General features: G+C 36.0%; 1 protein-coding gene across 3 annotated transcripts in view; it reads right to left on the bottom strand.

Moving 5' to 3' along the window:
- Positions 1–445: 445 nt before the first annotated feature.
- Positions 446–17,630, bottom strand: part of BMT2 (base methyltransferase of 25S rRNA 2 homolog) — a 33,764-nt gene continuing 16,579 nt past the window's right edge. For 2 of the 3 annotated variants that reach the window (XM_015853970.2, XM_032442994.1), the window contains exons 3-5: positions 12,263–12,436; positions 7,462–7,576; positions 577–3,753 (exon numbers count right to left, since the gene is read on the bottom strand). In XM_015853970.2, coding sequence (XP_015709456.1) covers positions 3,124–3,753; positions 7,462–7,576; positions 12,263–12,436 — 919 coding nt within the window. In that variant the 3' untranslated portion in view covers positions 577–3,123. Of the gene's footprint in view, positions 3,754–7,461; positions 7,577–12,262; positions 12,437–17,630 lie in introns of all 3 variants that reach the window. The other variant, XM_015853961.2, reaches the window with a different exon arrangement.

Raw genomic sequence — 17,630 nt, 5'->3', positions numbered from 1 at the left:
TGAACATTTTTGATCAACGAATGGAATATCGTAAGATTTGCGATATGTTATGAGACAGTAGGATTAGAATTTGCGCTTACGCTGTAACGGGGCATGGCTTTATTGAGCACGGGGAGAGGGAGATGTTGTAGTAGGCGTGCACGAACACTCGGGCTGTGACGTGACAGGACCTCCCCTGCTCTGTGCTTGGGCAAATATTACGCATAGCTACGCATAGCATAGGGATGTAGATGAAGTAGTGCATGTATATAAACAGATGCCACAAAACAATAAACGCCATTTTACTGCTCACCATGTTGGTGTCTGTACGTAGTTCTTGGCCCTGACTAGATGTCGGTCAGCTTCGCAGGCTAGAGCTTTGGCTTTACTGAACTTCCGCATAAACCAACTGCAGAAGGAAAAAAAAACTCCGAGGTTTTCACTGTTGTTTTTTTTTTTTCCTTTTTTTTTTTCTTTTTTAATAAATGTGCTTTGTTCACAAAAGGTAGTGGCATAAAGACAACAGAAATGCAAATACATTTTTTTTTTTTCCTTTTCCTTGCCAGCACCTTAAGAATGAGAGATGTTCATCATCCCTTGCCCAGTCAAAATTTTCAGACATTTCATAACTTAGAAACATTTTCTTTGCACCAAAGCTAAACAGCCAAAAACTCCCAATACCATCAATATTGTTCAGGGTTTTCTAAGTATTTACATAAATCCAACTTTCCTCCTTCATGACAATCCACTGTCCCTTACATTAATGAAAAAAATAATTAAATAATAAAAAAAAGAACACTTAAGGTATTTAGAATAAGCAGCAAGAAAATCAAACTGTTATGAAACTTAGGTCCCTAAACCACAAATAGAACAGTGTCACCAAGTTGCCAGGAAGGCCTATACTCCCAATGTTAATATTTTAAACTTTTTAAGGATATGTCCTGGTCTGAACAGCTTAGCTGTATGCATCACAAACCAATTTACACTGACCAATGTCAATGTGTCTGTTAACTGGTACAGATTATTTTTTAAATGAGAATGGCAAAATGGTAGGTACACTTGGAAGTAGGTGCAGATTAGCTTTTTATTTTTTAGAACAGCTGAATGTAGAGCACCAATATTTTAAGCTTTAACATGAGTGTTGCTGGAGTCAGTGAAAAATGAGAGGTTCTGACCAACTATTGGACTCTTAGTTAAAGCGATGTTGTAAAGCATTAGATGACAAAACCGAGTTATATCTGACTTTGAATCCACTGTGTATTTCATTAGATGAATAATTCTCATAAAAAAATTACACAAGCAGTATAGCTGTTTGGTTTGCATCTAACCACATAGTTCAGACTGATTAACAAATTTGAATCAAATCTTAGGGGACACTTTATGAGAAGAGAGAGAAAGCTTATGTTAAAGAATAAAGCACTGCAGTCCTGTTCACAGCTGTGTGCAAGTAGAACCAGTGCAGTATGACTTTCTGTAGGAAACTAGAGAAAAAACCAAACAGGTCAAACTGACACTTCAAGTGCAAAATTTCAATAGAAAGGAGAAGTTTCATTTTTGCAGACACCACTGTAAAATTCACACTTAACACTTCAGTTTGTCTGGTAACTCCTGTATGATGAATACAGCACAGCTGAATACAGCGTGATGTGTATTTCACCACAGTCACCTATGAAACTACATATTAGTATTTTCTATCGTGTTGCTGCAGTCAGTATTAAATCCATGATGGAGCACCTACTTCAAATCGTTTGTCATAGGCACTTACATACCAATTTAAAAGCCTAACATTGAAATTCACAAATTCAGGTCATTAGGGCAATCTAAGCTAAACTGATACTAGTTCCTCTACTATTAATGCTGAAAAGGTTATTTTTTTTTCCTGCGAAATACTTACAAATTAATTATACAAGTTAAAAAATTTCGTAAACATAAAATGCTTGTTCCACCTTCTTACAGTGCAGATCAGTTTTCAGATAGCTACAGAATTTTTATTCATCTAAACAGAAGACTAAGGTCCAAATAAGCAAACAGAACAGTGTATGTTAACTTCACATTTGTGGTCTGAATATGACTGTGCAAATGCAGGTATCCCTCGAAAAACTTGTGTGATTATGTTCCTTTTAACAAAAACTGGTCTGTAGTTACCATACAATTGTCCTAATTGTAGACTTCTCAAGTTAAAGGAAATGTTGTTTTTAAAACACATAAATAATTTACTTTAAAACATGACAGAAACATAAAAAACACTACCCTGCTCCTCCCCCAGTCCCCAGAAATATCCACCAAAAAACCCCAACCCAACATCAAAAAACACAACCCCAAAACAGTTTGAAAAGAATACAAAACACTATTATCAGGGAAATACTGTTATATGTTAGTGCTTGTACACGTATATAACCACAAAATCATGTTCCAGCTCTGAGGTGAAACATAATCGTCTAGACGTACCATACTCCTCTGTTTGTGCAGGGCAGCCTATTCAGGAATCTCACGTCTGTCAGCTGTTTATGCAATGAAATTACACAGCATGTGTAACTTTGGATTAACATATTCAAGTGTTCTGGTGTGATCTCCAGAGGGCAGCAATGAAAGTAAAATCAAATGTTCATTACAGTTTCTCCAGCCCAGGCCTAAGCAGAGTGAAACAAATTTTGGAAGTAAGTTTTGTTCTGTAATTAAGTAGGGACATGTGTAACCAAGTGTCTTAACCTATCTGCACATTTAATTAAAGTGCAAATTAGTTCTTCCTACGTTTACTTCTCAGAAGCCAACCAACTCCAGTGCCTTACGCTCAATCACATTAAGAGTTAAAATATTGAAACAACATTTAGCAAATTAAATAGAATTCACACTTCACAGCACTAAAGGAAAGAATGGTACCATTCTGGAAGAAAATTAGTGATATATATTCTAAAGAAAGTAACAGCAATTTATGCTATGACAAGAGTCACTTGCATAAAACTTTTTTTCTTTTTTTTCCACTCTTATACAAGAATATATTTTAAAATTCAAAAGTAGAAAAAAATAGCAAACTCTGTAAACCTTTGCATTTTCTTTATGCAAACCACTGTTGTGTGTTGAGCCCATGTTAGTATAGCAAAATTAGTTAAGCAAGAGGTTTGACTTAGTATGTCAACTGCTACATTAACTTAGAAGCAATACAGGATCTTCGAGCTCATAAAAAGGAATTGAACTAGACTGGCTTTCTCCGGAGTCTGAGTCGTAAGGAGCATCAGGTAGCTCCATAAAACCGTAAGCTAGCTGTTCATCTTCCATGTCTGATCGAATGTAGCATGAAGTGTTGGAATACTCCTCATCCTCTATACTGTTGAAATCCTGTGGGATATACAACATTCCAGGGTAGTTCCTGCTAACTAAGTCACTTGTTGTTTGCAGGGAAGTTTTCCTAAAAGCCATCAGGTGCATATGAGAAAACTTGGAATACTTAAAGCGTTTAAAGCCCAAGGATTCTATGGCAATTTTCCAGCTTTTCATCATCATAGCCCGACGATTCTGATGAGATGAATCAGGAGTTATCACAAGCAATAAGCCATTTAATACGAGAAGTTCATGTGCCTTCTTGCAGCATATCCACCGCTGATAGGGTGATGGAAAATAAGAGAGGAGGAGTGAAAAAACAACAACGTGGAATAATTCTCCAGGTAGAGAATCAATGGGATTTTTCAGTTGCTTAAGAAAGGCATCTATAGCATCTTGTGCCAGCTGAAGAGGTTGCTGAATTTGAAGGTTTAAGAAGTCACATTTGTATACGCTCTGGTGGAACAGAAAAATCCAAACAAATATCAAGGTTAGTTTAAAGAGCAAATACACAACTCACAATCAGAGAATGAACAGTAATATTGTCTTCATTCCCTCAAGGAAATTTCAAGTCCCCCCCTTCACACTATTAAGTCAAACATAGTAAAATGGCAATTTGAAAATCATGGTTATTACTGGCTTTCACAGTTGTCAACAACTATTTGAAATGTGCAACAACACAGTGGAGGTTTGATAGCTGGGAACTGTTTATTAAGTGTTTATTAGAAAAAATAGGGGAAAAAAAGGAGACTTAAGGTGATAGATTCTAATGTATCAAATATTTGATACTAGAGCTTTATATCCCAACTGATTTTTAAACAATTGTATAGGTGTACATTGCTTTTGTTTTTCCAAAACGTTCTATGCTGGGAGCATAGAATATCCCCTATTAACTGCCAAAATCCCATGCTTTTGTAGTATAACATGTATTGCTAATGAAGTTGGCAAAAGGGTGAAAACAGTGTGAATCTAACAATTCAAATCTAGATTATGGGTGTTGGTTTTTTTTGGTTTTTTTTTTTTGCTGGTTTTCAATTTTTTAAAATAAACCTGAAATCAATAAAGTTAATTTAAATTTAATACTTCAGTATTTCCAACAGATCTCTAAGGTATCCAAAAAGCTTAATAGTTTAGCATCACTTGGAAGAAACTGACCTTCCTTGCACAGAAGAAGTCAGCAAGGCACCCTACCTCAGAAAGTTAAAGTACACTTAAAGTATACACTTAATAACAGAGATGAATGCCCATGTTTTAACTGTCACAAACACAGAATTTAACCATTAAATTATTAAAAATCATCTTTTAATCATTTGTGAGGTCAAGCTGTCAGATGGAAAGTGACACCATGATGCAACATACAGAAGAATAAATTTGTAAAACTTTCAATCACACAGCACTCAAAAATAATGTCAACTTATTTACTGTGTGTAAATTTTGATACTCCGTATTCATCCAAATCTAGGAATGACTTCTTGCAAAAATAAAATGCTACTGAGATACAAGGCTGCAACAAGATAGTAACAGATGTTGGTGTTAGTGCTTAGAGTGCATGCAGCAAATAAGAGGAGAGCTGAGACAGACAATTCTGCAGTGAAATGTAGAGGCAGACCTGTTGTGTTTTCATATCCCCTCAAAGTATTTATAGCATGTTTTATGAAGTAATATTAAAAAAGAACAAAAAAACAAAAACCAAAACAAAAAACACCAACAATGTAAAAATATTTCTAAAACAATTGAAAAGTAAATTTGCTTCGAAATAGAAAATAACATTATTTCTGTGTATATAAAACCACATTTTCTTCAGACAACATGCAATAAATGAGAAAGAATAAAGAAACATGCAAAAAAAAAAAAAAAAAAAAACAAACCCAAAATAGTTGTGATTTGCTTTTCAGTAGTTCTAATTAAAGGAAAAAAATAAGATTGTCATTACTTCAGCTTGATCAAGGAATTTCAATTACCACTATTATACCTGCAGGCTTACATTCTGCTTCCTTTTAATATTTCAAACAGGAAATTAACAGTAGTAACTTCAGGATATCTAGGTAAGAATTTCAGAACAAAAGTTCTGTGGACTTCAAGGTTTCTTACATCACTGAAAAAAATTAGACTGAAAATATTTCTCTGTAGTGGAAAGATATTCACAGAACAATTAAGTAGAAATAATGTTGAAGATGATTTCACAACTAAAGTACATTGCAAGTGGAATTTTAACTCTGCAAGGCAGTTTTAGGACAAAAATGCTGCTATGCTATTAAACTGGGGTTTGCTATTAAAGTCTAGATGTGCAACTCTTTAACTGATCTTAACAGTGAACTCATATTTCAGTGCACAAACTGACATTTAAGAACTAAATCCTGCTCATCTTTTTCTTAAGTTTGGTACCATTCCAGACTTCTTTTTCCCTTAGGACTATATTTACTCCAATTCAACATCTGCTGCATATTCAGCTTGTTTTGCAGCAGTAAGAAATTCTGTCGGGACTTTCACAAAATTGAGATTTGCTGTTCATTTCAATTTTGCTGTTCTCCCTTCCTGCACCAAGCAGACAAACTAAACTCCTAAAAGAAAATAACAGCAGCTAATTATTCTCTGGAACATCTGCCAGAGATACACTGTTTGAAAGAGAGGCCAATGAATACACTAGGAAATCTGTTTTACTTCTCTTTTAATGCAGCTCCACTTAACCCGCCCCCAAATGAACAAACCTGAACTTTCAATAGAAACATATTTCCACATTCATATCTCAGTTGCACATCACAGTTTCTGTGTATAAAACACGCAGATTCTAAACAGCTGGAACACATTCTTTTATTAAACAACACTTCAGCTCCTCTCCTAGCTTTTCCTCAATTATTCTCAATACTCCTCAAATTAGCTGAAGTACTGTACCCAACTACTACACCGATATCTGAAGAAGTTACATTAAGAAAATGTATTAACCCATTTTTAATCAAGGAAATATTTAACCCTCTATTCAACATTATTTAACAAACTGACCTGAAAAGCCTCTTTCATTTCCATTTGTTTCAAAAAATATTTTGGTATCAAAAATATCAGATAAATCAGAAGATTTTAAAGGTTCTATCTTCAACTTCAATCGCTAAGTTAATTCACTGATTTTTTTATTATTAACTCCTGAAGAACTTTCTAGCTGGTATTTTGAAATCTTAAATAAGCAGAAGCAACTGCTGGATAAGAGGTGAATTAATTCAGTAGACTATGGTGCTGATACAGTTCAAAGCAGGATTAATTCTAGTAGTTTGGAGGTGGGCCTCAGCTTACAACAGCAGATGTGCTTGAGTACACATGTCCTTTTCAAGAATACCTTCCACTAGATTTTTGTTTATACATTTGGAGATGAATTATTTGTTAGTGGACTAAATCTGGCGACCAGAACAAAATGCCAAGCAAGTAAGTCACACTGCAGCCAGGAACACAGCCATATTCATAAGTCTCCACATCTAAAAAGCTATATTACTTTAGGCTGCTGATTCTCATTTTGAACTTTTAGAAAAATTCAGCATAAAAGCTGGCAAGATATGTAAGGTCAAAGACTTTATGTTATCTGACAGAAATGCATTCCTTTACATACCTTTTCACTCTACTCTGCTTTGTCATTTTACTTGGTTAGTAAATGCTATTAGGACTGACAGAAGTCAGATTAAGAAGGAAAGAGATCAAGAAAGGGAACGTAACTGCAGAAAAAAAAAAAAAAGCATTTTGGAATCTTATTACATAGAGAAACAATTTACCAGAAATGTATTACTTACCATAGAAACAGCCCTAAGTGCTAATCTTGTCCTCAGGACTGTGGTTTAGTATTTGCAGCAATAATCTCAAAATCCCCTTCATAGTGCACTTCTAGTTACTAGAACTCTCCACAAAAAGACTCACCAAGTGCAGGCAGTGATTATTTCTTTGACAGAAAATGTAGCTTACAAGAGCTCCATGCCTAAGCATAAACCAACTCAATCTTTATTATGGCTTTTAAGACACAAGAACTCATCTGAGACTCCATTACAAGACGACTACTAAAGTTTTCCCAATATTAAGAATCACAGTGACGATGTATTTTTCTTCTTTTCAGAACCAAACAATTACAGCTATTATTTCTGAATCACTGGGAATCAGTTTATATCAAATATAGCAAATGTTACATACCTCAACAGCTGGAACAATATCTATGCCAACCGTCAGAAATTCTTCAAACTTCAGGAATGGATTAAAGCAGCTACCAACATCAAGCAATCTGATTTTTCCCAAGGAGTGAAGCAATCTAAGAAGCAGCAAGAACTCAGTTTTATCAAATGTTATTTTTGAAACTATATTCTGAATTACAATTTCAGATAACGAATGCAAAAAAATTCTCGTAGAGCATCTTTGTAGTGATTAACAGAAGTGAATGCATTACTTGAACTGCTGAGATACTAAAGAATCAAGTTTGGTCAGTAAAGCACATGATCCATAAGCTGAAGAGTTTATGTTAAGAGCACCTTTAGTACCATACTTTGTGTACTTACAGTAATACAGTAGAATGGTAACTTCTGTCTACTACTTAAGCTGATCATTTTGTTTCCCTATTTACTTCTTTGTGGTACTTACTGGTGTTTAAATCATACACGTCATCAGAGTTGAAATTTCAGGAATACAAAAGATAAACTGACAACACTTCATGACCTACCTACCATTTTTAAAGGGCATCTGCAGTCAAATGTCTTAATCGGTTTAACAAACACAACTGCATTCCAAGGAAAACAAAAAACCCCTAAAAATGAAAACAATTAGATATGCCTTGCAAAATATCTTAAAGTACTCTTTTATTTTAGCTAATATTTTTGAGAATGGATGACTGCTTGAGGTTCACTCCAAATTTGTGTTCCTCCTAAAACTCCTCCTTGATTGACAATGATCCACTGCAGAGACCCTGTAACACAGTCAGTACTGAGCGAGACTTCAGAAAGAAGATGATAAGCAACATTTCCATCCCCTCCCCCCCAGTGTTTGGATGCTAGTCATGGTTTAATCCATGTGTCACATGCAGGAGACCACTTGGGTCCTTACGGCAAACAGGCTGAAGCCAAGAAGTGGCTTTTTCTGTGTAAGGTTAGCATGTAACTTCTCAGAAGAGCAGTCCTTGTCTTGCAGATGCAGACACACACAGCACACTTTCTCATTCAAACGCATATCAGTTTGCATGCATGCATTCTGATGGTAACAGCAAAAGAACTGAGGACCACAGTAAACAACAAAAGAAACACTCTGACTCTGTAGTTTAGCACAGAAAGATTTCCAATTAAAGAAAAAATAAATAAAAATGAAAGAGCAACAGCCTGTAGCAATCTTAAAATTTTCCACTTAAAGGGTGACATTAAGTACCTGAACAGATTATAATTAAGTAACAGAACTGCTCTCTAACTGGGGAGAATGCCACTGGTAGAGTGAAAACAAACAACCAAGCAATGCTCATTTATTCGGTTTCCTTCTCTTATAAAACTTGCAGTCTTGGCTGCAGTGTTGCTTCTGACTCAGTGAGGAGGGTGAACATCTCAAACAATGTCTGACAGCACACTTTGCAAAGCTATACCTCTGGATCCCAAGCTAAGCAGAAGCCAGAAACTCTCTTCTATGCCAATGGACAACAGATCCAAGACATATGACAGGGCAAACACAGGTGTCCTCCTTCACTATAAAAGGCATTCTCTCTTTTACTGAAATAAGGCCACCAGACTCTAAAACCAATGCAAATATACTTTGGGATCTTAAGAAGCAGCAGATTCACATACTCATGTTTTGACTTTCCTGCTACTTGTCAGGTTTCTCTGTCCCCCCAAATTGCTGATTAGCAGTTCTTAAGCTGCCAGTTATAAATGAGAACAGGATCCTAGTTAGGAGCTTTAAATAATTGTGAAGTTCTTCAGCAGCTCAGACATCTGCTTCTTTCAGCATGGCAGCCCTCAAGTCAGATTCCTCAGTAAGAACATAACTGTCATCTAGGTGACAGTCACTGATCCAATTACTGTGTTACAGAGACAGTCATGCTAAATTCATTGATAATCACCTTTCAAACTCATTTTCTAACGATTTTCAGTCAAGGCAACTAACATTAAAAGCAAGGGATAAACTCTGCACTGTAGGCAATCTCCAAGCGCACCTTGAAATCAGAGAGGTTTTGGAATTTCCTTCCTTGAAGATACTCAAAACCCACACAGACACTTTCCTTTGTAACCTATACTAGGGATCCTGCTTTAGCAGAGGGTTGGAACAGACCTCCAGAGGTCCCCGCAACCCCTATGATTTATGAATGCACTCTTCTCTAGTGCGTTATATACAGGAAGAAAAAGAAAACATGAAAACTTCAAGGGCCAGACTCCTAGTTTGCAGTTTTTGATTACTAAGATACAATTTATCCAAGGATGGGAGGAGAGCTGAAATTCAGAGGTCCTTATGCTATTGCCAGAAGAGCAGAGCAATACAGCTGGATCTGAGTGGCAGCACAGTCATGTCCCAAAGTTTTCAGTGCCATCCACACATAAAGGTGTCCCATAGGAAGGACCAGCTTGCTGAAATACATTAGGAAAGAAGGAACAATGGTTTGACTGTCTCTTAAGATACCACCTAACACCTGAGAAGAATCTATACCATAAAGGATAAAAATCAAGACCGTTTAACCTGAGGGAAAAAGGAGAGAAGCAAAATTTAAGCAGAACAAACAGCAGATAACATTCACTTTTATCTTGCAAGACTGAACCATTTCTAAGTCCAGCTTCACAACTAAAGGTACAATGCCATAAGACGGTGTTCCTGGATGTGAGATAGTACTGTGGACAATACATTACCTTCCAGTTCTTCTTCACTTTCATCTCTATGTCCATATTAGTTATTTCTGTGAGATCCTCCAACTTCAGTCTTGCAAACAGGCTTTGTTATATCTATAGAAAATCCCAAACTCCTGAACTTACAAATCTCAGTCTTAGCATTACATGATCAGAATGGAGCGATGCTATTTCAACTGGCAGGAGTGCAAGCTCCTCTACAACCCATGCCCCAAGATTCAAAGACTTCTCTAACTTATTTAGCATAGGTGTGATGCAACAGCATTTCAAGAGGAAAGTATGCTTCACTTCATCAACAGTTCATTTTCATCCAGAAAAAATTAAATTTCTTCTCTGCCTTATAGTACAACACTTGACTTTTATGGGTGATAATTTATAACATCTTGGCCTTGTTGCTATAAGGTCTGTATAACTACTAAAATCCTTAATATCATGTGTTACTTACTCTAGGAAATATTAAGAATCCTGTATTTGTCAGATATGTATTTCCAAGTCTTGAGAAGGACAATGGAAAATAGGTTATGATATTGATAAATTTTAAGTGATGAAATTAAAAGTTCCGTATAAAATACTTTCTGTACACATGAATTAAATCAAAAGACTACAGATTTCTGGTAGAAAGATGAAGCTTGTGAAGTTGGCCCTGCAATGGCCATTATAAATCCTGTACAGAGTATGAAGATAAAGCATAAGCAGAGAGAAAGCTCATGCTTTATCATAAGATCTCACACTAAAAAATGGGTCAACTTCAAGTAGTATATGATCAAATCTAGTGATTTAAACAAACAGTACTGATCTGCCACATGTACTAACAGGAACATTTTGCATTAACAAATGCTTGTGCTTTTGAGATGGTATGAGGAATTAACATCTCATCAACCCTCTGTATCACAGTGCCTGGTAGTTGCTATTAAAAGCACGTATTCATGTCTATGCTGAGTTAGCAAAATGAACACAATGAAGAGGAGAGGTAAGAAAGAGCTGCTTATGGGAAGCCACTACTCTCATTTTGGAAATATCTTCTTGGTTGCTCAGAACACAGAAAGACACTGGGGTCAGCATTTTAACTACTCAAAGCACTTAAGCATTTGAGATCTTTATGCCTTTTGCAAGTGAAAAACCACATCATTTTGCAACATAAGAAACCACAAAAGATGCCATCTGGTAAGGACAGACATCTGCAAGTAGCGTGAGTAACATGAGTAACATGCTAGTAACTAATATTACATCTGACTTAAAGCTTAAGAGCTGCTTACAAAAGACATGCTATCATCATGAGAAACTCTTCACGGAACAGAACAAGCCACTGCTGATAGTTGTTGGAACTGGTCTATGAAGAGCATGAAGCAAGTTGTAAGCATAAATTTTAACAGAAAAATGCATTCTTTATTCCATTATACTTACACTGAATTAAATTATTCTCATCACATGTGGAATAGCCAAATACATGACCCATATAATTTAGAAAAAAAACGGGGTAGGACTGTAAGTGGACAAAAAAAAGCTACTAGTGAATGCCAAAAATAAAAGTCTTACTTGAGTGAAAAAACAAAAAAACAAAATGACAACTGTGTTAGAGAACTACCTCAAGAATACTCAACTTTGCAGAGCCAGTCACCACAAAGCTACCACACTTAATTTTAAGTGTTACACTTCAAAAGCAATTTTGAATTATATAATTGGAATCAAGAGTTTCTCTGCAATTATTTACGAACAGAAAGTTTTAAGCACTCTGTTATTTACATTTGGCACTTAGTACTTGCAAAAGCAATTGACTTTTCAACAATACTGAACAGCCATTAGATTCTAACTTAATTAACATCTGCTTTATTTCACCTCAAGCTTTAATATAAATTGCACTGCACAATAATGACATACAAAGCAAAATTACTCTAACACTTAAACGATGATGACTAAGTTGTCATTCTTGAGCAATCTTTATGGCATCCACCATAACTTACACTACAGTTCAATTATCCTTGAAGCACAGTTATATTCACAAGAAAATCCAACTTCTTTACCATTAAAAAGAAAAAAAAAAACGCATCAAACCAATCTAACATTATAATGTAAAAATTTACAAGAATCAAAAAGGAAAAAGAAAAGTCTGGAAAACAAGTAGAACTTACTCTTCTGTTATAGCTTCATGATTTGTCAAGCCAAAGTTTGGTAAGGGATCTTCAATCTTGGGAGGGTGGGAAACATTTAAGGCTGGAGTGGTTGTAGAAGCAAGAAGTGCTCTCTTTTCATCTTTCTCAAGTGCTTTTCTTTTCCCTCCATTCTGAAAGTATTCCCGGCATACACTGAAAATACAAAGATTCCCCAGAGAAACAGAATGATATTTTTGGTCACTGCAGTAAGACGGGACACAAGACAGAGGGATTAAGAAATGTAAGTTCTAAAAGCTTTGCAATAAATCTGAGTTTTACTGCATCTTTGGGTAATCAGCTTTAGGTAAAGATGTAACACCCAAAAGACATACGTCAAGTTGACTTTTTTTCCCCCCAGAATTAGGCCGATAGACAGTTATGTAAACAGACTCAAATTATCTTTATCTGCATAGACTTTCAGAGCAAGAACAGAACATTAACTGAGGATAAATGTCAGCTGACACTTAAGCACTATGGTTATTTATTAGGGCATGCTTGCATGCATGCACTGATAGATATTAATTACAAATGTAAGCACTTTTGAAACGTGCATGTCTTGCAGGATACTTAAGGAACCCAGGAGGAAAAGAAATAACTTAGGCTTATGGGCTAAGTTCATTATACTTGATTCTAATTTTGAGTTTGCTTTTTCCCTCCCCCCCCTTTTCCTTTTTAATAACTATCTTCAGTAGTTGTATTGTTGCTAAAGACTTATTTTATATAATTTTCATTTTTTATTCCACTTAAGTATTTTACTAATATGAATCAGAATAAAATAATCAGTCATATTTCTCAGAAAGGTTTTCCAGTATAAAGGAGCAAATGCAAAACCAAATAAATGTTAAATTGCACATGCATACTTCAACCAGTAGTCAGCATAACATATGAGATGCAAGCATTATGTTCCAGAGAATAACTGAACTGTTTTGGGCAGAACTAGAATTGGAAACAATTTGCTGCTGTGAAATTAAAAGCCTGACTCACTCTGTACAAAAAAGTATTTTCATTAGACGCACCAGCCAAGCATCTGCATGAGAAGTTTAACAACAGCATTTGTTCAAATTATGTTTTCACAAAACATTTTTATGATACTTTCTTGAAACTCATTCAACTTCTGTTTAAAAAAACAAGCAAACACTGCAGAGGTTTGAAGGTAACATTCCAGGACATAAACGCAAACTTAGTTTAATTGCATCCTATATCATATTATTTCATTTTCTAGACTCAGAAAGGATATGTTGGTATAAATACTGCCTTAAAATCACAAATAGAGACAAGGTCTTGAAATACACAGGCCTGATGGATGTGCCAAATATACCCAGCCTCCCCATCACATATGTTGTAAAGGAAAAACAAAAGAATGTGTCATCATTCTTAAGTTTCTCTTTATGAAACATATATCAAACAGGCACAGATAGAAACCACTTTACTCCAAACAGTCAGGAAACGACCACTTTGAATCTGTAAAATGTATAACTACAAATGCACATTATTCATGTGTCATTTTTCACCTTCAAGCACAAATGAAGTTCTGTTGGACACCCTCCTGTGCTGACATACTTGCATGGCCTCAATATCAAAACTGATCTGCGTCCAACAAAATCAAAACACAAGCAAGTTTTACCTGCCTGAGAAGGCCTTATGTATTCTCACAATAAATAAGTAAAGCTGAAGATGCAGACAGTAACCTTAGGGTAGAATACACAGCTCTATGAGAAATAAACATAGTAAAAAACACATTCATAATCAACAAGTTTATAGTTACAATTCTTTGGTAACCAAAGCTATTTTCAGATGAAAGGGAAACTAGGTGGAAAAAGAAATAAGATCCGTATCTTAGCAGTATTGAGCAAGATCACAAAGAAGCAGTAACAGAAGCCCAGGCTGCAATATTCCCAAATACATTAACTGTGAAACCATACTAAGTCTGTTAGAAATTCCACATACAGAAAGACAATGATTCTAAAATTAACAAAGTTAAAGTCTGTAATTTAACTAAGCAAAAAAACACCAAAGAAACAAAACAAAAAAACCCAACAAGTTGAAAAACAACAAAAGAAACAAAACAGAAGCCCAGAACAACACCTGCATTACTGTTATGCTAATAAAAGTCATATTTTATGCTATACAAAATTATTTGTTCATAAGCGTACAATGAGTTTAGAGATATCTCTCTTTCACTAAATGATGCTCAACTCAATTATAAAAACACAAACCCTCCTCCTCACGCTGTTAGAGCCACCTTACTACTTTCTTAGTATCTTGCTCTGTGTCTTTAGTTTTGCTTATAAGTCTTTTTCCTTGTTATCCCTTTTGAAACATTCTGGTTAAATAATGTCATACAGCTATTGACATTGACAGGTCAGTCGTAACAAATCAAGAAGCCCAGTAATTTGGGAGGATATTTATTCTTTTTGCTCCTGAACTACTGATGTTATCAACTTCTTCCTCTTGCTGTTACGTTGCCCAGCCTAACACACAGAAGAGCTCGTGTACGAGAACCATCTACTTTTAAAATACAGCCTAACTGCTTTTGTCACTATGAAGAAGCCATTTCTACTTCACTGTTGGTACTGCTCGAACTCAGTAGTTTTCCCAATTATTTTGCTCCTCCCTCTCGTGTCAATTAAGTTCTGATGTCATAAGACACTATTAAAGACAACTGTGATGAGAAGCATCTTCTCCTGGATTTTCACTAGCAGACAAGAGAGGCCAGAACCACAAGAAGATTTACTGGAGACTGGGTAAAACTCCTCGAGTTCAGATTGCACACCTATGCAGTAACACAAAGAAGCAAAAAATACCAAATCCAACCATCCAAACACGCAAACAAAAAACCCAAACAGGTAAGATGGTATTTTATAATCACCTCAAGATTATACACTATCCGTTTAAAGCAGACCTCACACATGATGTGGTAGCAGTGATCAGATGGGCATTTACTGCTCAGTACCTAATAAAAGGCAACACACTCAGCAGTTTACCTCCATGGTAACTTGCTGATGTAGCCACATGCTTACATTTATTAAAACCCCCATCACCAATCACACTGGTTTTGAGTATGCAGTTATGTATAACTATATTTAACAATGGTCTCAAGTAATGAACAGAGTATCCCCTTATTACCTACAAAGAGAAATAATATTAAGTAGTTTATTTCAAAATTTTGAGAGTTGCCACAATGTAATTTGTGGCAAACATCCCTGACATTTAAGCTTCCACTCTAGTGATATATTAGCTCCGCAATGAACAGACTTGTTTACTAAGAATTGTGCAATACAAATGCTACCTGAGCTTACACTTGCTACAGTTTACACAAACAACAAAAATAAACATTTCAGTTATGAACTGCTGAAGTTTGCTGGCAGAGACAGGCGAAGTTTGCAACTCATGTCTTATGAAAAAAATCCCAGATATTTCCGCAGTTTAACTCTTTTTTTCCCCCACTCTTCATATCTTAAATGAGTTTTCTCAAGATGTCTGCTCCTGTCCAAACTCTCCTGCCATTTGGGCTGGACACTTTAAGAAACCCTCAGCAAAAGCCAGTATGAACATATACTCAGGAGATAAATTGTTTGATAACAGACTTCAGCTAAGAAAGAGAAGCTCCCCTGTAGAATGTACTAACCAAAACCATGAGTGTTTCAATACCATATAAAAAATAATGGGGGAGGGGTTTCAAATTCTCAGTTGCCAAAGAAACATTAATTTTAACAACATCAAAGAATCAGCAATTAGCTCTTCTTGCCAAGCAACAACCAGCAACTAACCAGCTGGTCACCTTTCATCTTGACTAAAAAGCAATCTCTGATAGCTTTTATGAATGATCAAGAGTTTCAAGCAGACAGGTCAAGAACTGGCACAGTCCTTCTCTTCAAAAAGCAGAAGGAAAGAGCAAGCCTGATCTACATTCCCCACTGTATTTATTAACCCAAATCCAATATTGAAGATGAAGTTCAGTGAGGGTATAGCAACACACTTCACAGAATCACAGAATTGTAGGGGTTGGAAGGGACCTCTAGAGATCATCGAGTCCAACCCCCCTGCCAAAGCAGGCTCCCTACACCAGGTCGCACAGGTAGGCGTCCAGTTGGGTCTTGAATATCTCCAGAGAAGGAGACTCCACCACCTCCCTGGGCAGCCTGTTCCAGTGCTCCGTCACCCTCACTGTAAAGAAGTTCTTGCGCACATTCATAAGAATCCCTTCAGAGCTGAAGGAAATTCTAGTTTCCTAAAGTCAACTGAAGGAACTGCTGGCCTGAAAAAAAAAAAAAAAAAGCATAAACTTCTCTACAAGTTTAATCTCCCCCTGTCTGTTCTGAAGTAAATCAGGGAAATGAAAAGTTTTCAACATTCCCTTGGAGGCATTAATCATGAGGGAGGACTGGAAAGCATTCTGCCATTATCAAGAGTGCCCAGATTTCGGTTAAGGAAATTATACATTCAGCAAACTTTACAGCACAAAGTATTATAAGTTGTTAAAGTTCAATGCAAGAAGCATGCATACAATTAATTCACTTTTATTTTTCATACTTGCTTTTAGTTCTAGAGATCTGAGACTTATGCTTTTGGAAAACATGACTAGGTCTGGAATCAGATGTTTCTTCTGTGTTGTATCTATCCTCCCACCTCAAACCGAGTCAACACCCTTCATTACCAGATGATTCCAAGAACGTGAAAACAGACAGCAGTCATCATATAATCAAAGCTCTAATTAGTTTTAACATTCAACGAACAGATACAGTTTTGTCAGAACAAAGTATTATTTAGAAGGAATAATAAATGTTACCATACAAACATGCACAATGAACATTAGATCTTTTTTCTACTTTAAATAGTTCCCCTCCTTCTCCTTAACCCACCTCCATTCTAATTCCATTGAAAGTGAATATCTCAGCTAACTGCATTCATCAAGAAAGCTCCAAAACGGCTCTGCAGGGACCTGAAACATTCATTTACTCTGTCCTCCACTCCCAAACAGAGCGTGTCCAGTTATCCTCAAAGATCCTGTAAACAGATCACCTAGATTTTACTCCATTTGACCAGACAGCTCCAGATTCTAGGAAAAAACATGGACAACATTTTGTGGAAAATAAGATTCCTGAACTTTAACCTTTTTTGAAGTTCTTTTTGCTGATGTTTTTTTAGTTGTACATGTATCGTATTAAGACAAAAGCTTAAAAATATTTCAGATACCTTGTGGACAACCTCATTAACATACTCCAAGATGTTTGTCTTTCTTGGAAAAGCATCCTGAGATTGTTTCATATTCAGCCTGTGGTTTGCTTCAGAATCATAGAATGGGTTGGGCTGGAAGGGACCTTAAGGATCATCAGGTACCAACGTC

The sequence above is a fragment of the Coturnix japonica genome, chromosome 1 (assembly GCF_001577835.2).
Source record: "Coturnix japonica isolate 7356 chromosome 1, Coturnix japonica 2.1, whole genome shotgun sequence".
Taxonomy (NCBI): domain Eukaryota; kingdom Metazoa; phylum Chordata; class Aves; order Galliformes; family Phasianidae; genus Coturnix; species Coturnix japonica.
The sequence above is the reverse complement of the archived record's forward strand: the minus strand, read 5'-3'. Positions and strand labels throughout refer to the sequence as shown.